Source organism: Periplaneta americana, chromosome 1 (assembly GCF_040183065.1).
Source record: "Periplaneta americana isolate PAMFEO1 chromosome 1, P.americana_PAMFEO1_priV1, whole genome shotgun sequence".
Classification (NCBI taxonomy): Eukaryota; Metazoa; Arthropoda; class Insecta; order Blattodea; family Blattidae; genus Periplaneta; species Periplaneta americana.
The window spans coordinates 210,889,674-210,914,413 of NC_091117.1; the positions used below are offsets into that span (position 1 = coordinate 210,889,674).

General features: G+C 37.7%; 1 protein-coding gene across 1 annotated transcript in view; it reads left to right on the forward strand.

The window, feature by feature from the left end:
* Nucleotides 1-24,740, forward strand: part of LOC138707534 (uncharacterized) — a 145,103-nt gene that overhangs the window by 52,055 nt on the left and 68,308 nt on the right. Inside the window, exon 2 of the mRNA XM_069837071.1 lies at nucleotides 20,611-21,949. Within this exon, the coding sequence (XP_069693172.1) occupies nucleotides 21,171-21,949 (779 nt within the window). The 5' untranslated portion in view covers nucleotides 20,611-21,170. The remainder of the gene's footprint in view (nucleotides 1-20,610; nucleotides 21,950-24,740) is intronic.

Genomic DNA, 24,740 nt, shown 5'->3' on the forward strand with positions numbered 1-24,740 from the left:
CGAATTGTGCGATCAAGTTGTTGACACCTGGGAAGATCTCGCCGGGGATCAGAACTTTTTCCACAATCTCGTGACATTCATGCCGGATCAACTTAGAGCTGTAATAGAAGCTGATGGTATGTGGACAAGATTTTAAGTTAACAGGTCTCTTGTAGTTTTTTTATGATTTTTGTTTGAGGAAGAATACTTTTAACTTCCAAGTAAGATTTATTTTTTTTGACGAGGTTCAGCCCACTTGTAAGACCCAAAAATTGGACACAAATTATACCATATTTTTCAACAAATTAGATAGTCGAGGAACTGTGAACAAATTAATTACACCTCAATAAAAAAAAAAGTTTCACCTGGGATCGAACACGAGACGTGTCGGTTATACGGAGGTACCGACACGCTACCATATGAGCTACCGAGACAAGACAGTGACAGTAGTAGTCCAGAATGTAGATCCGATAGCAGGCGTTTGGCATTCGGTACAAAGAAGCAATGGCATTTTGTTACCCGAGCTAAGTTGTGAAATCGTGGCCTTAAATGGCTGTCTTCTTAGTGATCCTTATTCTGGTCCTTGTCCTTGTGGTCCTTGTAACAATTCTTGTTCTATTTTTCATGGTACTTATCGTTACGTCGATATCCAGTGAACCGCGCTGTAGAACTTTAACTTCCGACAACAAAGAATCGTCTCATTCTTTTTAAGGGTAACTGTACATAAATATGTAGCTGAAAATGGCAAAATATGTAGATAAATATGTACCGGTAATAAATAAAAATATGTAATTTAAAATCGAAGCTTTATTAGATGTAAAGGATGCGGCAAAACATCCTCCCTAATTTAAAGTTTAAATAAAGAACAGATGGATCAAAATAAGGGAACTGTATTAATATGAATTGTATCTAAACAGTGGGAAATTTAGGTTTACATGCGTTGCCATAGCGATATCAAATGACATGCGCAAAACAACAAGAATTGAAGAGGACAATGAATACACGGAATTTGCATTCAATTAGTGCAAATTGTAATCTGTAACGAATTCCAACTATGCCGTGGACGGGTGAAGAACGTGCTTACGCTGTGGTACCGTTTCTGATGGTAATTCCGTTGTCGCTGCTTAGATGTTTCCCGGACGCTTAATTTCTTCACGTGGCGACGACGTCCCCTGGCCAGCACGATCACCAGACCTTGCACTTTGCTATTTTTTTCTATGGGAGCAACTTAAGGCTGAGGTCTTCAAACATCGGCCGAGGACTTTGCCAGACGTAAGAAATGCAATACAGGAAGAAATTGGTCTTGTTCCTCAAGAAATGCAAGTTAGAATGATTAAGAATTTCCGAAGTCGCATTCAACAATGCATTGATAGTGAAGGACACCACTTAAGAGACACGTTATTCAAAAAATGAAAAATTCCCACTGTTAAGATACCATTCATATTAATAAAGTTTCCTTATTTTGTTACATCTGTTTTTTTATTTAAACTTTAAATTAGGGAGGATGTTTTGCCGCACCCTTTATTTTTGCACGCTAATAAAAAAATTACAGGTGCACATGTGATTCAACCTCATTTAATTATTGTTTGGAGGCGCAATTGCTGTCATTGATTGTCTCGTCAATGGCAACCCATAGTAGGAATTATGAAGTTCAACTCTAACAGTTTCCATTGTGTCAGTGTAGTAGGAGTTCAAATAATTTTTCCAGAATGTTGATTCATGCAAAATATTGAAGGTGCAATATTTGCGTAGAAATGCTTGAAACTTTGGAACTCCAAGTTTATGCCACGGTATGTTTGCAGCAACCATTGCCATGCACAAATTTTTATTAAATTCACTGGTAGAAGACGAAGAATATTCCAGCACCACTTGTATAAGAAGAATTTGTTTCTTTTCGACGGAGCACGTTGTTTATTCCTCACATGAAGTTCAATTTTTAAATGCTGTTCTAATTGTGACTTCATGGAGCACCCAGTGCGTTTGTCACACACTTTGCACAGCACGATTTTACCATCGTAGTAAAGGAATCGGCAATTGAAATCCAGTCTTTTAACTTGGCAGTAGACTAGCTACTTGTACATTCAATTATTATTTTTTTTGGTAATTCTATAGCATCTATTAGATGTTTTATGGTTGTTCTAACAGATGGAGTTACTTGTCAACAATGTGACGCTGAAACGTGTGTTCAGGTTACTGCCCAGCGACAGTTCTGATGTATTTTTATGTGTGTGATGATTGGTGATTGGTTAATTAATATTAACCCGGCACACTCACAATCACACTCACATTCATACAAATTTCCAGACTCTAGACACCCAGGGAATTCCTCTTCTTCAAGAAAAATTCACCGAGAACCGAGCCCGGGAATCGAACCCGGGACCTTCTGATCTGGAAAAAATTTGAAATATTGTAGTCCAGACACATGGTCTGAAGACATTAATTCGTCAATTTAAGCACAGAAACTTAATCATAAACAAAAGCAAATAAGATATTTTGAATTCAATGTTTTCTAACGTTAATAAAAAAAGAGTTCAGAGACAAGTTTGGGGGAGGGCAGTGCCCACCCCATAACTCCGCCTATGCTCGTAAATACGGAATCTGAACAAATCCGACGAATTGTTTAGGAGGCATCGCTGTACACAGACAAAGGGCATATCCAAAACAATTTCTCTGGTGATACGGGAGATGCTGAAGAAGTTTATTTCCGTAAAAATCTCGAAATGCATTTTGCACCATTACAATACAATATTATTGTTTCTCCTTATACTGTACTTCGCACATGTATAATGACAAAATGAAGCTGTGGTGTACTGAACAGATTTACTCAATGAGTATTTCATTTACCTTTGTCTTCATTAGTGCACTATATGCTCTTTCACTAAAATTCCATTTATAATTTTATCGACTTCTTCATAGACAAAAATTTTCATTTTCTGGTACTGATTAACTCAACATTTAAGACACGACTTCAATTCTGCGTAGAATGAAGGCCTCATAGAATACGGATGTTTCTTCGTTGTTGGTGTGACATTCTCTGTTGTGTTAGAGATTTGACGTGGTGCTTACACGGTTTCTAAGACCTTAATAAAGCAAGAAGTAAAACCGTATGTTGCATGTTCAACTGTAAACAAAGATTAGCTATCTGTCTTCCGGCTACGTTTGCTGTGTAGTTAATGAACAGTATTTAATTGTGTGTGTTATAAGTGATGAACAATGGCAAAGTCGCAAACATTACATTGCATGTTTATTTAAATGATGCAGCAGATATTGTGGCGTAATGCAGTCAAGGACAGCCTCGCTAACATAGTCGCGAATGCCACCCAGTAAACAGTAGTTCTCTGCAGCCATGTCCTTTCTTTCAACATACAACATTGTAGCTAACTTTAGCTTCTGATAACAGTTGTCACCTATAGACGTATGAGAAAAGCAATTGGGACCTTTTCAATAGAAATAACTCGTTATCTTTTTGTTTATACCGGTATTCTGCAAACTGGAGCACAGGTACCCTCAGGGCACACTTACTTACTTACTGGTTTTAAGGAACCCGGAGGTTCATTGCCGCCCTCACATAAGCCCGCCATTGGTCCCTATCCTGAGCAAGATTAATCCAGTCTCTACCATATCCCACCTCCCTCAAATCCATTTTAATATTATCTTCCCATCTACTTTTCGGCCTCCCCAAAGGTCTTTTTCCCTCCGGCCTCCCAACTAACACTCTATATGCATTTCTGGATTCGCCCATACGTGCTACATGTCCTGCCCATCTCAAATGTCTGGATTTTATGTTCCTAATTATGTCAGGTGAAGTATACAATGCGTGCAGCTCTGCGTTGTGTAACTTTCTCCATTCTCCTGTAACTTCATCCCTCTTAGCCCCAAATATTTTCCTAAGAACCTTATTCCCAAACACCCTTAACCTCTGTTCCTCTCTCAAAGTGAGAGTCCAAGTTTCACAACCATACAGAACAACCGGTAATATAACTGTTTTATAAATTCTAACTTTCAGATTTTTTGACAGCAGACTAGAAGACAAAAGCTTCTCAACCGAATAATAACAGGCATTTCCCATATTTATTCTGCGTTTAATTTCCTCCCGAGTATCATTTATATTTGTTACTGTTGCTCCAAGATATTTGAATTTTTCCACCTCTTCGAAGGATAAATCTCCAATTTTTATAGTTCCATTTCGTACAATATTCTGGCCACGAGACATAATCATATACTTAGTCTTTTCGGGATTTACTTCCAACCCTATCGCTTTACTTGCTTCAACTAGAATTTCCGCGTTTTCCCTAATCTTTTGTGGATTTTCTCCTAACATATTCACGTCATCCGCATAGACAAGAAGCTGTGTGCTCAGGGCACACGCGAATATGAAATGGGCATACGTGTTGTATTTTATCTCTACCGATGACTGACTGTTAAGTTTCATGTGGCTTATCTTGGTCGTGGGCATCAGAACACTAAAAAGTAAAACGAAAGATATCTGGTTGCTTTTATTCCAGTTCTCTGATCACTTCCTGTCTGAGATGGACAGGGCATGTAGCACGTATGGGCATATAGAGTACTCATCTCAAACGTCTGGATTTAATATACCTAATTATGTCGGGTGAAGAATAAAATACAAGCAGTTCTCCCATCTACGTCTTGGTCTTATTCCCTCCGGAAAATGAGGGGCTCACAACCAGAGTGGATCAAGTCCACCAGTGGTCAGTTAGTGGGTTAATACAATCTCAGATGAAGAAAACTTAGATTTATTCATTGCCGTAACAAACCTAGTCCATAACTCATTTGTTACTCCACAGAGGCCAGCATTTCCTATGGAAGGTGAAGGTTACTAAACGTGAGCCAGGAACTTTAAGTCTCAATTTCTCAAAATTATTCCAGAAGGACTTGGTCCACTCTAGTTGTGAACCCCTCAAATATATTGCTCAAGGATAATATTAAAATGGAAGTTTTTAAAGTTTTAATGGTTATCACGACTGGTTTAAACATGCACTAAAACCAGATGTAAGTGCAAGTTTGAACCAATAAATTATTGAGATTTACGATAAATTAATTAGTTTAGGAAATAGTATATATTTATTATGTATAACTACTTTTGTATATAGATCATTTTTTAAATATTAAGTGTGTACTTTTGTGAACTAATATCAATAAATCAAATCAAAATCAAATATTAAAATCGATTTGAGGGAGGTGGAATATGATGGTAGGGACTGGATTAATCTTGCTCAGGATAGGGACCGATGGCTTATGTGAGGGGGCAATAAACCCTCAGGTTCTTTAAAAGCCATAAGTAAGTAATAAAGTAAGTAAGTAAACTCTGAAATATAGAGAAATATGGAAAATAAAAGTAGCATTTTTTAACTCTACACATTGTGAAACATGAAGATAAAGAAAAAAATAATTATTACCTTTATTTTTTTATTGGGTTATTTTACGACGCTGTATCAACATCTAGGTTATTTAGCGTCTGAATGATATGAAGGTGATAATGCCGGTGAAATGAGTCCGGGGTCCAACACCGAAAGTTACCCAGCATTTGCTCGCATTGGGTTGAGGGAAAACCCCGGAAAAAACCTCAGCCAGATAACTTGCCCCGACCGGGATTCGAACTCGGGCCACCTGGTTTCGCGGCCAGACGCGCTGACCGTTACTCCACAGGTGTGGACTATCTTTATTAGTAAATATGTATTTACATAGAAATCCTTTCCCTGGTAATTACATTATATTATACTCCATAAATAATTCTACACTTGAAAAAAGAAGTCACTGACGAGAAAAAAATGCTGCAGGTTACAGTTGGGCACAAATGCAGGTATATTATACTATACTTCGGGTCACTGCACATACATCCTAAATCATAATCATGTATGAAGTATAGTATAGTATACTCTCAGGACTCAGGAAAATAAAGTATAATAGGAATTGGACAGGAAGGAAAGAAGAAAGTTACAAAATTGGTGAAGACCAATGGATAATGGTTCGTTGGCCGTGTTATCCTGCGAAGCGAATACGGTGCCTGCGAATGGTTTGGTTTGTATAATCCTTGCTTGAGATGTGAGATGTATCTGCAACGGACGGGAAGGCATCACGCAATCCCAGAGTGGCACGACAATGCCTTCATCGGCATTTAAATTACACCTGACTGCCTGGACAACGACCGCGAGAAAAAAAAAAAAACTTTCTGTTCCGTGCATATAGTCGATCCTTGACACATCTACTTCAAGGAGGAGAAGCAGAAGAATGACTGCCACTTAAGGTATATGTATACCCACAAAACGCAAAAATGATGAAAAATTAGAATTTTCAAAATGTAACTATTTTAATAGAGAATTTTCTCCCCTTTAATTTGATATAATAATTTTCGATTTATGCCTTATGGTTTTCCAGATAAGTCCCATTTTCCAAAATTCTGCGTCATCAGGCACGGTCACTTCTACGAAGATCACTCCAAAAGCAATGCACTTTTTTTAAATGTATTTTTTTACTCTAAACCGTTACAATTTATGGAAGTCATTTGAAATGTGCGGGAATTATGTGGAAAAGTGATGTATTGTTTCTGAAGGATGTATCTACATTCTATGAAAATAGCAAAGCTGTAGGATAAAAATGTAATTTTTAAATAAATATTGTGGATTACTTTTGGAGTGATCCTCGTAGCTGTCAATCCCCTCGTCCAGCATTGCTTGTAAAATAAACTTCTTTCTAGTCCCAAAATAGATGCACAGATATCAGGGCATGATCATTAGATTGAAAACACGTTTTTACATAAATGAAGTAATTTGTAATCTTTCACTGTTAGTCATAAAACTGTAAATTTGTGTGTCAGTGATGTTGTACGTCATTTTAATAATAGTCCAAAAATAGAAATTAAAATTCTGAGGAGGATGGGCATAAGCCCTGGGACAAACACTATCGCAGGATTTGTTGCATCAATGGAAAATAAGGACAAAAATGCCAAAAAAAACATTCAAAACTTGAAGTTAAAACAAGGAGGAGGTATTTGAGAAGCAGAAAGAAGCTGAAACTGGACCGACATGAAGCTGATTAAGGGGTGACGTATGATGATGGGGTCTTCTAGGCTCTGAAAGTTTGTGGCTCATTTCCTGCAAATAGTAATTTTAGAATGTTTAATTCTTTTAAACATGATATCTCAGCCAAATATGGTGATACCAAGAAGATATTGGTGTCATTTTGAAGCCTGAAATGTCCCCTAGTGCCTGACAGTGAGTAAAATAACATTAATATAGTTAATAATTATCTATGGATTTTTTACATTATTTATGCAACATAAAATATTAGTATAAGTTACATATATGGTAATATCTAATTAATGTAAATGAAAATAAAAAATAGCTATATGTCAGGCACTAAAGAATAGTTTTAGCTATAAAACAGTGAAGAAACTGTGAAGGATCTGTTCGCTTCATTCTCTTTCTGGTACCATTATCAATTGTATAAAAATTTTACAGAGCAAAATTACGCAAAACAATTTTTTTTGTATGTAAAGGTGTACATATACCTTAAAGTGCAGACATAATTTTGTGTTATCTTACATTTGGCTGGGTAGTGTACCTAGGATTATCAGATTTTGAGATGGGAAATAAGGAATACCTTTCATCAAAATTCTGTTTCGTAGAAAAAAAAAACATTGAGTTTATAAGAAAAGAATTCATTCATTCATAGTTTTATGCCCAAACGCAGGTCTGTCACTGCAAACCCAGCATTCTCCAGTTCCTATTTTCTGCCTTCCTCATACTCTCCGCATATGATCCATAAATCTTAATGTCTCTTCCACCATTCCTCCAGTGCATCCTTCAGTAGGCAGTTTCTTTTCAGTCAGTGACCCAACCAATGTAGGCCTATTACATATTTATTAATACAATTAATGTTATGATTTATGCATTATATATTTTAATTATTTATTACGTTATATAATTATATTGTGAACTTACTCTTTCATTTTATATTTGTTTTGAAAAAGACTGAACAGGAAATGTTATCTCACACAAGTATGCTGATGCAAATGGTATGGAAATTGCAGTTCGTGAAACATCCCTGCCAGTGAAATGAAGTTTATGCGCCGAACAGCGGGATACATTAAATGGGATCATAAAAGAAATGAAGACATCCTACAAGAACTGGGAATTGTATTGTATTGTATTGTATTGTATTTATTAACATTCCATGGTATTCATACATTGCTTACAGCTAGAATATGGAACAAGTCAAAAAACTTAATACTATTATAAAGTCTTAATTTATAATAATAATAATAATAATAATAATAATAATAATAATAATAATAATTTATTTAATCTGACAGGATTAAGGCCATAAGGCCTTCTCTTCCATCCTACCAGATAGCACATATAAATACAAAAAAGAAATACAAACACTGATGAAAATGACACAAATTAAGCTAAAGCTCTATAGAGGGTCAACAGAGTCAAAAGTACATTATAGTGCTCTCATCGAGCTAATACAACGAAAAGAAAGAAAACAGAGATAGCAATGATGATATTGATAACTGACAATAATAATAATAATAATAATAATAATAATAATAATAATAATAAAGGTAACAAAGGTAAAGGTATCCCCGTAACATGCCATGAAGGCACTTGGGGGGGGCATGGAGGTAGAGCCCCATGCTTTCCATGACCTCGGCACTAGAATGAGGTGGTGTGGTCGGCACCACGCTCTGACCGCCTTTTACCCCCGGGAAAGACCCGGTACTCAATTTTATAGAAGGCTGAGTGAACCTTGGGGCCGTTCTGAAAGTTTGGCAACGAGAAAAAATCCTGTCACCACCTGGGATCTAACCCCGGACCTTCCAGTCCGTAGCCAACTGCTCTACCAACTGAGCTACCCGGCCGCAATAATAATAATAGTAGCAATAATAATAATAATAATAATAATAATAATAATAATAATAATAATAAATATATTACATATTAATTTTCAATTTTACAACAGCATAGTTACAATATTTACTATATGTCACGGGTTAAGGTGAAGTTGCGCAACCTGACATGTGTTCAACAAACAATTCCACGAACTAGAATGTGATTTTTTTTATAGTCACAGTCTAGATGAAATACATACATACAGACGAGATTTACAATATAGTCTACTAGTGGCTGTAACCTGTACTGCAGTATATTCATCAATCAGCGTATTCAGAATCTCACCGGACTGGTGTACAACAATGACGTCATGCTGCAGCGGAATAGGAACAAAACTGCTGGAAGGATCGATGGCTGTCATGGCGACTGTGTAAGTGGTTATCTGTGCTACGCTAGCAAAATTTTGCGAAATTTTCGTACTGCCATCTCGTTCAAAGAAAAGATACCTTAAACAACTTATTTCTTGAACCGGTAGTAAAAACTGGTCCGTTGACATGTTCGCTCATAAGCCACTAACATATTGTTTTTACGGTGTGCTCATTACAAACAATACAGCAGAACACATCGCCATGACACAACAGTGCACGATATCATTCGTCTGCTAATTCCCGCCCTATACAAGAACCAATCAGATTTACTGATGGCGGCTGATGGAGACTGCCACCACCTCTGCAAGCATCAATGGCGTCATCGGTGGAATTCGGAACACCGTGATGCCATCGGATTGCTCACCGGTGAAATTCGGAATACGCTCAATATCAAGACGACGGCTTCACCATGTCAAACGTATGCCTAGAACAAGGTTTCCTCGAGCCAGGCCTCTAGAACAAATAAAAAAGTTATAAATATTTCTTTTTGATAAAGAAGATTAGCATTAATAGCTATTTTAAGTCATGTTATTTCTATTTCTTGTTCCGAAGTTTGAAAAGGATGTTAAATAAATTATTATTATTACTCCCAGATCGGCCAGTGTTTGGAGATACTGAATAGTCGAAACGAAGTATTACTATTATGAATTATGAACTCACCCACTCCGCAGACATGTTAATCCGTGTAGAAGCTGTCTGCCCAAGGCGTGAGTGGAACAGGGCGGGCAGCGAAGATGATTCAACGTCGGCATGTGTGTGGGCTTGATCACAGTCCCAGGCACCCCAGGTTCACATCTAAGCGTGAACCTTTGGCATGCTTGAGTTCATGCTACGTTTTGAGTATTCTGCAAAGACTTATTTCCTTGCTGAACTTTGGAAGATGATACAATACTGCAGCCAGAAAACTGTAAATATTCAGCAACTTAAAGTTACGTAATTATATTGAATTTACTCTCGTCCCTAATTGACTCTTGTCCCTACATTACATTTACTTAATTTTAAATATATCCTTAAAATAGCCCTTACTTTGCCTTTTCATTTACCCTTATTCCTAGCTTGTCTCAGCCCTTGCCCGTCTGCACTTGCTCTTACCTTTGCTCTTGCACTTACCTCTGCACTTGCTCATACCTTTGCACTTGCTCGTGCCTTTGTATTTACCCTTGCCTTTGTGGTCGGCCTTGTCATTGTGCTTATCCTTGCCTTTATTTTTGCCTTTGTCTTTGTATTTTTGTACCTGCTCATACCTTTGCACTTGCTGATACCTTTGCACTTGCGCGTGCCTTTGTATTTACCCTTGCCTTTGTGGTCGGCCTTGTCATTGTGCTTATCCTTGCCTTTGTATTTGCCTTTGTCTTTGAATTTTTGTACTTGCTCTTACCTTTGCACCTGCTCTTACCTTTGCAGTTGCTCATACCTTTGCACTTGCGCGTGCCTTTGTATTTACCCTTGTCTTTGTGGTCGGCCTTGTCATTGTGCTTATCCTTGCCTTTGTATTTGTATTTTTATACCTGCTCTTACCTTTGCACTTGCTCTTACCTTTGCACTTGCTCATACCTTTGCACTTGCGCGTGCCTTTGTATTTACCCTTGCCTTTGTGGTCGGCCTTGTCATTGTGCTTATCCTTGCCTTTGTATTTGTATTTTTGTACCTGGTCTTACCTTTGCACTTGCTCTTACCTTTGTACCTGCTCTTACCTTTGTACCTGCTCTTACAATTGTACCTGCTCTTACCTTTGCACTTGCTCTTACCTTTTGCATTTGCTCTTATCTTTGTACCTGCTCTTACCTTTGCACTTGCTCTTACCTTTGTACCTGCTTTTACCTTTGCACTTGCTCATACCTTTGCACTTGCGCGTGCCTTTGTATTTACCCTTGCCTTTGTGGTCGGCCTTGTCATTGTGCTTATCCTTGCCTTTGTCTTTGTATTTTTGTACCTGCTCTTACCTTTGCACTTGCTCTTACCTTTGCACTTGCGCGTGCCTTTGTATTTACCCTTGCCTTTGTGGTCGGCCTTGTCATTGTGCTTATCCTTGCCTTTGTATTTGTATTTTTGTACCTGCTCTTACCTTTGCACTTGCTCTTACCTTTGCACTTGCTCATACCTTTGCACTTGCGCGTGCCTTTGTATTTACCCTTGCCTTTGTGGTCGGCCTTGTCATTGTGCTTATCCTTGCCTTTGTATTTGTATTTTTGTACCTGCTCTTACCTTTGCACTTGCTCTTACCTTTGCACTTGCTCTTACCTTTGCACTTGCTCATACCTTTGCCCTTGCGCGTGCCTTTGTATTTACCCTTGCCTTTGTGGTCGGCCTTGTCATTGTGCTTATCCTTGCCTTTGTATTTGTATTTTTGTACCTGCTCTTACCTTTGTACCTGCTCTTACCTTTGTACCTGCTCTTACCTTTGCACTTGCTCTTACCTTTGTACCTGCTCTTACCTTTGTACCTGCTCTTACCTTTGCACTTGCTCTTACCTTTGCACTTGCTCTTATCTTTGTACCTGCTCTTACCTTTGCACTTGCTCCTATCTTTGTACCTGCTCTTACCTTTGTACCTGCTCTTACCTTTGCACTTGCTCTTACCTTTGCACTTGCTCTTACCTTTGCACTTGCTCTTACCTTTGTACCTGCTCTTACCTTTGCACTTGCTCTTACCTTTGTACCTGCTCTTACCTTTGTACCTGCTCTTACCTTTGTACCTGCTCTTACCTTTGCACTTGTTCTTACCTTTGCACTTGCTCTTACCTTTGTACCTGTTCTTACCTTTGCACTTGCTCTTACCTTTGCACTTGCTCTTACCTTTGTATCTGCTCTTACCTTTGTATCTGCTCTTACCTTTGCACTTGCTCTTACCTTTGTACCTGCTCTTACCTTTGTACCTGCTCTTACCTTTGCACTTGCTCTTACCTTTGCACTTGCTCTTACCTTTGTACCTGCTCTTACCTTTGCACTTGCTCTTACCTTTGCACTTGCTCTTACCTTTGTACCTGCTCTTACCTTTGCACTTGCTCTTACCTTTGCACTTGCTCTTACCTTTGCACTTGCTCTTACCTTTGCACTTGCTCTTACCTTTGTACCTGCTCTTACCTTTGCACTTGCTCTTACCTTTGTACCTGCTCTTACCTTTGTACCTGCTCTTACCTTTGCACTTGCTCTTACCTTTGTACCTGCTCTTACCTTTGCACTTGCTCTTACCTTTGTATCTGCTCTTACCTTTGCACTTGCTCTTACCTTTGTACCTGCTCTTACCTTTGTACCTGCTCTTACCTTTGCACTTGCTCTTACCTTTGTACCTGCTCTTACCTTTGCACCTGCTCTTACCTTTGCACTTGCTCTTACCTTTGTACCTGCTCTTACCTTTGCACTTGCTCTTACCTTTGTACCTGCTCTTACCTTTGCACTTGCTCATACCTTTGCACTTGCGCGTGCCTTTGTATTTACCCTTGCCTTTGTGGTCGGCCTTGTCATTGTGCTTATCCTTGCCTTTGTCTTTGTATTTTTGTACTTGCTCTTGCCTTTGTTCTTGCCCACGTGTTTGTGTTCATTCTGATCTTGTCTTTGTGTCTGTCCTTGGCATTGTGCTTACCCTTGTCTTTGTGAAAAAGACAAGGATAGACAAAATGATAGCAAATTCGAGATGCAGTAACTCTTTTTTACACTTTTGTTTAGACATTTTTAATAAATGCAATAAATTTATTTCACATCAGATGATGTTATATATGATTTTGAATAACTAACAAAAAGTTACTTGTACATTACAAAACGGAATGAATAACTTAACAATAACTACATCCATGTAAACGACTTCCAAAATTGCTGGAGCATTGTATCATTGGCGTTATAATAGCAATATTGTTATGCGAAAATAAACTTTTTAAGATAAAATTTCGCCAGAATCTCTGCTTCGATTTCTGCTTCACACTAGCCTTATTACGTTTCGTAAAATCTTATTTAAAGAAGCTAATCGTAAGCATAAGGTGCTTATCTTATTGAATAGCTCAGCCCTTAATCGTGGCTTTGTTAGTTTCATGAAAACCTACTGATACGTATGTGCTGCTGATAATTTTCTTCGGTCACATTTCATAGTTTAAGGATTGTAAAAATTAAGAGAGTGAATCAAAAGTCTGGAATCATATAAATATCTTCCATATGCTTGATTTTCGATTACTATAAGTATTACCAGTATAAGTAAGACCAAATGCTCTACCAGAGACACATTCGATTCTAGTCCTCAGCTACCTCGAGCCGCCATTTTGGATGGAACTTTGAAATTTTAAATGGAAAGGGTGTCATATAGGTACTCAAAATCATGTGAAATTTTCTTTAAAAAATCAATGGTGCACTCTGTTTCGAGATATTCCTAATCGCTTTCAAGTTATTTAAAGACAACTATCATAATGATATATACCCTACATTAGTTATTGCATGTACTAGTAATATACGTTACAAGAGGTATGTTGACGTTTTCATGGTCGAGGAAAAGATTGAAAAAGCGAAACGTAGTTGAGCTTTTTTAATTTCCGAGAACATGAAAACAAACATACCGCTCGAGTATCGTACATTATTTTGTGCGAAGATCGTTTATTACATACCTGAAAGACGAATTTCTAATTAGTTGCAATGAAATCTCCATCTTGGTTTCTGTTTAATGACGCCAACTTCGGAACACCAAAATATCTTTCTTCAACATTGTTGCTGTAAAATGTTTTCTGTGTTTACTATACTCCAGCAGGCCGTGATATACGTACGTCTGTCTTTCCCCCCCCCCCCCCAGTCTATAAATGCGAACTTAAAACAAACGGTAAGGTTATGTAATGATTTATTTTTCATTTTAATATTTTAACAATATTATTTATATAACATATTGCAGTAATAACATCGGCATCTGGAATCTTGTTGATTTTTTCACGGCTTCCTTAATGTTACTTGTATCAGGAATGCAATAAGTTTCGTGGAGTAGTAGACTTTACTTAATTTTTGCAAATATTTAAAAACAATAATTAACATTGCAATTTAGGTGAAATTGCAGTGGTAAGTTTCCAATTTATAATTATTACTATGTTAAACGTCTCTAAAAATAATATGTTAAAAGCCTAAATCAGTAAAATGAATATCGCGCTTAAGCGGTAAGAAGAGGGAAATTATTATGTGTGTTAGGTTGGGAATACTGAATGTGGTATTTCACACTTACCGCGTATTGGTTCTGTGCGGAAAACAAGCAAATACGCACGATCTCGCACAAAGATATTTTGTAACATGGTACAGTACTAAGGAGGCTTTGGAAAAAATATTTTTATGCAATTCTAATAATTAACCGTATGGAGAATCTATGTTTTACATTATTCAGAGAAATGACGCTTGGTACTATGGGCCCTTATTGCATGAAAACTTTATTTAAACCTAAGAGGTTTGACTTCAAACTCCTTATGTGGCTGTTACAGGGCGGCAGTTGATCAGAGGTTACCAGGTTTCATTCCAATATATAACATGAATATTAAAAAAAATTAAATCCTCATCATTGGTTTCGTAGGGGCAGGAAATAAAGCTAGCAGGCTCATATCGTAGACTTAGAGCACATAGGTGACCTTTCTGTAACAGAGGGTTCCAGACAAAATTTATCGGTAATTTCTCAGCCACGTTTAGTTTCGAATAACCTTCTTTATTTGAAGCGTCGTTAAATAAAATACCAGCAGTGCAGTATCGAAGTCGTGGAAGACAAAGGCAGACTTCGCTGCTGGTGCACGAGGCTCCTTGAATGGGATTGCAGCCATGTGCTGCGCCTTGCGTAAATGTCTTGACTGCCGAACAAAAACCGCATGCTTACAAAACGTTCACATTCCGTCGGGGGTCATTGGCAGTTGTATCGCTCGTAATACATCCCACTTAGGAAATATTTCAAAACACAACAAACATTCATATGTGCCGTGCGTGTTATACACTTTCTCTTCCATGCCGTAAAAACTACCGTAGACCTCATACTTTTAACTTTATTTTGGCCTTTCGTTAAAAATAACACGAACGTTATTTTATTGTACACATTAAAAGGTTTAAGGAAGGACTTACAGAAAATGTTTTCTCATATTATTTTAAGTAGAGCCTCAATTTCCCTGACGTAGTTTCATATCAGTGCATGAAGCCTTTTAATAGTATATTATGCAACGAGCCTATAATGGTAGTAATTAAGACGCGAGTATGTTTATGAAACGAGCGCGAGAGAATTTCATAATTTTCATACGACCATCTTAATTACCATCATAGACAAGTTTCATATTGTAAAAAATTGCACAAAATTGTAAAAATTGTAGAAAATTACTAAATTGTAAAAATTTGTAAAAATTTTAATTGTAATATTTTGACTTGTTCCACATCTTAAAGCTTCATTGCTCATGTAAGATCTATGGAATAAAATAAATGAATGAATGACTTTTTATGTTGGACCATATTTCTAACTTGAAATTATTCATAAGTATTCATGTTATTCTTATCTGACTGGGGAGAGGAACTGACCGTATGCAATATCTCTTAAATTGTGAGATGTGCGCAGACGGGAAAGTATTGATTTTTTCCGAGAAACAAATGTCATTGATCTTGATATAATCTAGATAGTAAAATAAACATTAATCTTGATATAACCTTGAAATTGATTTAGACATTGAAAAACGAGATGACAAATTGAATTTATTTGAATATTATTTACAATTAACGCTAATTATTATAGTAACAAAACAACCTTCTGCGACAGTATTGGATTTCCAGGCTCCGTGACGTTTCGCTAGTTGTCTTTCGATTGCATATCCGAGAATAATCGATACTTGCGCTTTCATATTGCTACAATGGTGTTTTCTGATTGGTGGAACACCTGAACTTTAATGAATAGGTGTACTTTAATGAGGTCCATTAAAGAGCTGCTACCAGGTGTAAAATTACTACATTTCGGCATGGTCGAGCATAAATACATTTTCACTCTCGCGCTTTATGGTACAGTCACAGATATAAAAATGCGAAAAAAAAGCAGTATTATAAAAATATATCTTTAATTGATGATTTAGTGGACTTACTCGTGTTACTACTCCACTTACTCCACTAGATCATCAATTAATTATATTCAAGTGTTAAAAGTGGTGTACGCAAGATTCAAAAATAAAATATATCTGTTCCCAAGAGTATCACATAATCACAAATCTTGTCTTAAATAAAAGCTAAAAAAACTGCTAATCAATTTTGTTTGATGAATTTTAGAAATTTTAATTTTTATGAACAGAGAGAAAAATTGCACGTCTATTTTTAACTTATTCTTTAATTTGAAATTTGGCAATTTGCTCTTACGCAATTATTCATGTATAATATGAGAATATGCCCTGAAATTTTTATTCAGATGATGCGACGAGCAAGAAACGCTTCCTCACGTCTTGGGTTTCTGCCATCATGGAGAATTGCTCCGAATCAACAGACGTAATACGGTTCGTTCTCTCATCGCATCTTCAATCCGTCAGAATGCTTCCTATGAGGTTTATGAGGAGGTTGGTTGCGTCTCTTCTGATAGCTCTATTAGATTAGACGTGTTGATATCATCATAATTGATCGGCAGAAGGATAAGGGTGTCATTCTTGATCCCACATTCCGTTTCGAGATGCATGAGCAACAGCCACAAGAGGTGTGTCGTGAAAAACAAGTCATATATGAGCCTTGTTGTCAGCATCTTGGAGCACAATACCACATCACACATTGGACAGTTTTTGGGCTCATGTTCGGTGCCCGTGGCACGATCCCACGAGAAACTTTAAATCAACTTAAACAATTTAAAATTTCTGATGCAACGATTGATGCCATAGGATCTCATCCTTAGCTATAATTATTAATCATTTGTACGCAACAAACTTTTATTGTAAATGATTTCCTATGTTTTCATATCATTTACCTTAATGTTTTCTTTTTCCTTTCAAATTGTCACACAATTGGTTTTCATGATTATTCTTTATGAATTGATTAGTAGGCCGATCTATTCGAATCCTTATTTAGGGCGGCTTTATTATTAAAAAAATTAATCCGAATTATTGTCTGAGATATTACATATTAAATGTTGAAAACTGTAAAACAAACAAATTCTGGATATTCAACGGACAAGGTTGAGCACACATATTTAAAAATGGCGTAAAACAATTATTTCTTTCTCAACGACCTTGAAATTTCGCTCAATTGAAGTCAATACTACGAAGTATTTCTAGGCTAGAAATAAGAAAAATGTTAATTTTGACACACATTTGGTCATTCCTGTAGGTCCTTCCCCTTAATAAAATAAGGAATAACATATTAAACATTTGTTTATGTACGTCAGAACTACGATCTTAATAAGATGAAGTCTCATTTGGTGACACGTAGGATATAGGATAAGCATTTTATTACTCATTTCCCCTTCAATTTTCACTGTAACGTCTTCGGATTGAACCTAGCAACAGTGTCTATATATTACCCGGTCCATTAAGTTTTTTGAAGGTTTGGTGCTTTTTTTGTTATTTAATATTTAACAACGCTGTATCAACTACTCGGTTATTTACCGTCAATGGTGATAGCGAGATGATATTTGGTGAGATGAGGTCGAGGATTGAACCTAGCAACAGTGTCTATATATTACCAGGTCCACTAAGTTTTTTTAAGGTTTGGTGCTTTTTTTGTTATTTAATATTTAACAACGCTGTATCAACTCGGTTATTTAGCGTCAATGGTGATAGCGAGATGATATTTGGTGAGATGAGGTCGAGGATTGAACCTAGCAACAGTGTCTATATGTTACCAGGTCCACTAAGTTTTTTTAAGGTTTGGTGCTTTTTTTGTTATTTAATATTTAACAACGCTGTATCAACTACTCGGTTATTTAGCGTCAATGGTGATAGCGAGATGATATTTGGTGAGATGAGGTCGAGGATTGAACCTAGCAACAGTGTCTATATATTACCAGGTCCACTAAGTTTTTTTAAGGTTTGGTGCTTTTTTTGTTATTTAATATTTAACAACGCTGTATCAACTACTCGGTTATTTAGCGTCAATGGTGATAGCGAGATGATATTTGGTGAGATGAGGTCGAGGATTGAACCTAGCAACAGTGTCTATATATTACCAGGTCCACTAAGTTTTTTTAAGGTTTGGTGCTTTTTTTGTTATTTAATATTTAACAACGCTGTATCAACTACTCGGTTATTTAGCGTCAATGGTGATAGCGAGATGATATTTGGTGAGATGAGGTCGAGGATTGAACCTAGCAACAGTGTCTATATATTACCAGGTCCACTAAGTTTTTTTTAAGGTTTGGTGCTTTTTTTTGTTATTTAATATTAACAACGCCTGTATCAACTACTCGGTTATTTAGCGTCAATGGTGATAGCGAGATGATATTTGGGTGAGATGAGGTCGAGGATTGAACCTAGCAACATTGTCTATATATTACCCGGTCCACTAAGTTTTTGAAGGTTTGGTGCTTTTTTTGTTATTATATTTAACAACGCTGTATCAACTACTCGGTTATTTAGCGTCAATGGTCATAGCGAGATGGTATTTGGTGAGATGAGGTCCAGGATTCGCCATAGATTAGTGACATTCGCCTTATGGTTAGGGTAAACCTCGGAAAAAATACAACCAGGTAATCAGCCCAAGTGTGAATCGAACCCACGCCCGAGCGCAACTCCGGATCGGCAGGCAAGCGTGTAGACTAACAAACAATCCCTCTTGTAGTGATGGGATGGAATGGAATGGAATTTAGGGAGGGGTACTCTACGACCCAGTACTGCGACCTTTAAAGATCTATTGCGCTAACACTTAAGCTAGGCTCATTCCCAAACCCACACCGGCTGACTACACTAAGGTTCGCTGTGTGGAAACCGTTCCACCGTAGTTTAAGCATGGCCTAGTCATCTCGCGTAGATTATGTGGACGGCAGCACGTAGAAATCTTTCGGAGTAGACGCATTTTCGTCCACAGCATATCCGAGGTCATGCATCAACCACCGTGGAACGGCTTCTTCAAATTTTCGAGCAGGCAATCCCCCTCGTCCCTAGGCCAGCCCCCTCTGTGTGTCGTTTGGGACACGGAATAGAGGAATATTGATGGAATGATGTAGATGACTAATACGCGGAAACGGGAGAATCCCGAGAAAAACCCGAACTGCGACCTAGTCCGCGAGAAGTGTTGCTATGCATTTTTAAATGATCGGGACTCGAACCTGGACCACCTGCGTGATAGGCTTAGGATCTGACCACTCAGCCAGCGCAAGGATAATCTTGTAACAATAATGACAGCAAGTTGGTGTTTGTGTCATTGCGGTAGATATTTTGTTTCCAAAGGAATGAACTGTGATTTTTTTTTTTTTCCTCTGTTCTTCGGTCCCCTCTAGACGTCAAGACATGTATTTTACAATTAATTTTTGGTTTTCAGATAAATCTATTCAAGATAATAAATTTATTCAAATGCGCAATCATATGATTTATCAATTTGCAAATTTATTATTTGCTAATACATCTTGAATAGGATATTCATGAACGTTTTCGCCTGTACGGCATCATCAGATATTCAAAAGTTTAGATTTCGTCAAACTTTAGTGTTGTTATCAAATCTGTTAAAAGGAGAATCACAGATAGACATCCTTTTAATTTTCAATAGAAACAGCAATAAATTTTGTGTTAATATACTGTATAATAATAATAATAATAATAATAATAATAATAATAATAATAATAATAATAATAATAATAATAATAATAATAATGATTTATTTTAGCTGACAGAGTTAAGGCCGTAAGGCCTTCTCTTCCACTCAATCAGCAAAAAGTGTATATACATATGCATGAACTTACAACGAATTCAACAATTTGATTTAGATGAGAGTTACATGTATACAAGAGTTATTTACGAATTAAACAACAAAATACTATGAACTATTAATTAAACACTGAAATACAAACTATGTAGTAGAATTAAGCTAAAATACATAGCATGTTAATATATTTCAAATAATATTAGATAATAGAAACAGATTATTATGAGACAATTTTGAAAATACAGCACAATCAGGATGATGTCTAAAGAAAAAAGTAACAGTGTAGTCAGTGATAGTTTAAATCAGTATGATTGGAGTGAAATGCTAATAAGGTTATCTTTTAAGCTGTTCTTAAAGGTGTTTGTTGTCTTGCAGCCCCTAATACTTTGCAGCCCCTAGATCATTACCTCACCTTTAAGAGCAATGTGAACTTCATACTTTTTCTACTGTATTCTCCAAATGTTATTGCAAGAAAGAGATGATGATTTGAAGTGTTCTGTTATTTGCGTTCATATATTTTTCTTAACAGAGTATTTTTATTACAGATCCGCTGCCAGACGTCAGTGCAACCGTTGATGCTTGGAAATTACCGCTAGCATCCATCCAAGGCGGAGTAACGATTTTCAGAGGCTTCCTTCTCTTATAATGAAGGGAAGACCTACGAATACCAAGAAGGAAGACCTTCGATTAATCCTCTAAGACAGTCCATACTCAACCAGGCGGAGATAATACTTTTTTTTTAAGTGCGTATCTTTTCCTCCTCTCAAAATGAAGTTGAAGGTTCCGACGCCACATTGCTGGCGTGGGCATCGAAGTGTGAAGGTGAAGTGATGATGGCTTTAAGCTAGAAGTTTGTTTTGTTAGTCATGATTTAGGTATTTGTTAGAGATGCTGTTTAAACAGGTAAGAATGAAGCTTGCGGGAATGTGTAGTAATAGCTTGAGTCCCGGTCCATACTGGCGGTGTTGGTGTTGAATAGATTGAGTTCGAAGTTGTAAAGTGAGGTGGTGATAGTGAAAGTGTTAATGACGTCATATGACGTCGCTAAATGCATCCAGGTTAATCGGACGTCGTTTGTTAGAGACGCCGGCGCTTCGTGGCAGCCATGTTGAAGCACATGTTGACCACAGCGCCAGCCTCCGCGACCATGCTGAACGGTGGAACTCACCACCAGATTCAAAGGACTCAACCGGACGGAGTAGTCATTATGACGGACCTTTCGCCCCCGGGAACTCACGGGGGCCGGATCCGAGGAGGGCCCACGCTCCTCTCCCAGCACCAGCTGCCCTCTCAGCAGCAGCTGAACCTGAGTATGAACCTCTCTCAGAGGCTGAACCACTCGCACGCTCTGAACGTTTCGACTCTCAGCACGTCCAAGCATTCCTTGGGCAACTCTAGTGGCGTCAGTCCGGGGGGTGGCGGGGGTGGGACGACCACGGTGAACGGACCCGTCAGTCAGATCGTGACGCCGCCGAAAATGGCAAACGGTGGGTTGCATATCTCTAGGGGGCGCACCACCAGCGTGAGTGCCGGCAGCACGCTGATTCCGGCGAACGTGTCCCGGTTCATGACGAGGTCGAAGGAAGCCGGAATCAAGGAGATGCTGACGTCTCTGGGTTTGCTGTGCCTCGTCTCTCTTCTGCTTGCGCTCCTGTCCCTCATCTTCCTACTCAAGATCTCGCCCATGACGGCCACAGACATCAGAGACCTCCTGCGCACCGAGCAGCTGACGGTCATTTCCGCAGACGAGTACGTCGTCGTGTACGAAGTGACGCTGGCCCTGTGCGCCCTGACCCTGTCCCTCAACTTGTGCTGCCTTCTCGTCTGCGCTATCCAGTTCCTCTTCGCTGTGAAACTCGTCAAATCAACGCAAGGAGGAGAGAGGTTAGTTACACTCCTGATCACTGATCACATACATAACAGATAGGCCATCCCCATGTTAAAAACGGTAACATGTGGAAGAGAACAACCACCAGGATCGCCACCGTCGATCAAGAACAACCGCTAGATGGAGGTATAGTCTGGATGAGGTTACTGCATACCCTAAGAGTGAAACCTAACCATTTTTCCCCCATTACTACATATGCTAATGGATTGTGGTGATTTTCTAGTTTGCAGGTTGAATTTTCTTTTGCCAACTTCGTTTCGAATTTCGGTACTGACAAATACTACAAATGGTAGTGATTTTGTAACAGGTATGTTGGCAGCTGAGACAAGTATCGACGATATTTGTCGGTACTGCAGTTCCATGAAATTAAAATTGTACTAGGTTTCTGAGCCTGTTTCTGGAAGCTAGTGAAATTTGAACATACTAGTAATTAATTAATATCAGTATTAATATTAATACATAATAGTTATTTTATGTGTTTCGTGTGGTTATAATTCAAGACTGTAGTCAGATAAGTTTTCGGAGTTAGTACTAATAATTTCATGTGCTCAAACAAAATGCAATTTTAGATTAGGTCTCGTGAATCAATTGTTTAGTCAAACCAATGAATTTCGTATTGCCAGACAAAATACTTGACATGTTGATCCCATTCCAGTATAGTTTGCCTATGAAAATATGTTACAAATTATTGAATTATTTAGAATAACTTTCCAACATAAAGTATGGTAAGTAAATAAGTCATTTAGCACGTAGGATCGTGTGATATCTGGTAACAGTTGGCAACACTGACAAGACGGCAATATTTGCTGTTTAGGAACTGTTCTTATGTGACCCTCACTATACAGTTGCTCCATGCAATTCAAATGAGAGTTGTAACGCGATTTCTTATGCAGTAGCTAGATGGCAGCATACTGAAATTGATAAAAGTTGTTGCCGTCAAAGCCTATAAACAGAAATCTGTTATATATGTGATCTGGGGTTAAACTCAATGTATACCCAGGTCGTTGTAACCTTGCACCTGGCAGTTTGGCGCAGTGGTTCTCAACTTTTCAGAGACTGCGGCCCGGTCTCAACAGATTTACCCGTAAATATCTTTCCAATTTTTTTAAATTTACACATTCAACTAACTTAAGCCCGGTTCAGACGGTGCGTGTTTCTGTGATAGATTCCAAGGTGCTGCGCTGATGGGTAGCCTGCGTGGTCACTTGCCGGAAGTAATGCGCTCTGGTGGCTCCGTGGATGGCTAGCTTGCTGGATTTCGAGGGTAGGTTCCTTGCTATTTTTCGTGATAGTTTGCAGGCTGGAAACCAAAGATGATCATATAATATCACCACAGTCTAATACTTACAGTCGCGCAACTTCAACACTTTTTTTGCCAACATTCGCGACACTAGCGCCCAAGCGGCAGGCAAGGCACTGGTCATAGGGTTGATACAGTCTCGTTCAGCCAGCACGTGCTTTAAAGGGATGCGAGATGTTATAACGTTTTAATCATCAAAGGCAATGTGTGCAATGACGAAAATTGCAGTAACAACAAGTTTAAATCTCCGAATTTGTCGTTCTTCTGATTCCCTAAAGACCAAGAGAAAATCATAAATCAGTCATAACCAATAATCCACGTTGTAGATAGCCTACGTATTGTGTTCTATAAAACATTTATTAGTTATCAGTTACCTATTTGTATGTCAAAGTAGATACCTGTTCACGTATTATTTTTTTGCAGAGATCATATGTGTAAATGTGTAACCATTCCGATTTTGGATAATGTATCTAGAGTTTTTAATGCAAGTAATTCCATAATTTTTGTATTCGTGTTTATTTCTTTATATTTTTCAGAAGTTGAATGTTATATTGCATTCAAGTAGGGATCATGGTGTTAATTTTTCAAGAATTCATGGAGTATTGTAATCCTTTTGCGAAATATTCACTTCTTGAATAAATCCGGACTGTGTCGATAAAATTTCTGATGTGTTGGTGTAGATTCATGTGGCAGACGTATTAAGTTCTCGAGAAATAAAAGAGCCTTTTTAAATTTAATATAAAAAGCCATCTTTTCTGTAATAATTTGCATGACTGTTAACTGTTATTGGTGTTGATTTTACATTCCAAGTGATTATTTGAGCCGTTCAGAGCAGAAGTGGTGTAAGTCAAAATTAGGTAACGAGGGTTAAAGTAAAAATTCTGTCAAATACAGTGCAAAGTAGCAATTAATATATCCTTCGTGCTATTCACTGACTACTAATAGTTTAAATAAATTCAATATTAACTGCTACTTTGCGCTGTATTTTACAGAATGTTTACTTTAACCCTCATTACCCATTTTTGACTTACACCACTTCTGCTCTGAAAATAAAATTAGGCCTACATTTTCGGAGTTAATATTCAAGTTACAATTTTTTCAACAAAATTGTGTGTTCATTTATTTGTTCTCACCTACGTCATATTAACAGTAAGTGCATGTAAATTACGTATTATATAGGTGGGATAAGTTAAAATTAAGTTTATGTGTGAAAACTGGAAATGTAATGTAAAATGCGGTAAACTTGCCGTAAAAATTTACACCATAATATCAGCACTAACTTCATAAATCAATGTCATATTAAGGTTTAAATCCTCCCCTTTTTATTTTCAAGTTTACCTCAGCGGCCGAGTTTACCCCAATTTGTGATATGGAAAATAGTTAATTTCTCAGGAAATAGGGAGAGGAGTTCACCACGCGATGTACCCTACGAGATATGGCCTACAATTTTGAAGCTACTAATTTTGACTCTTCTCACAGTAAATATA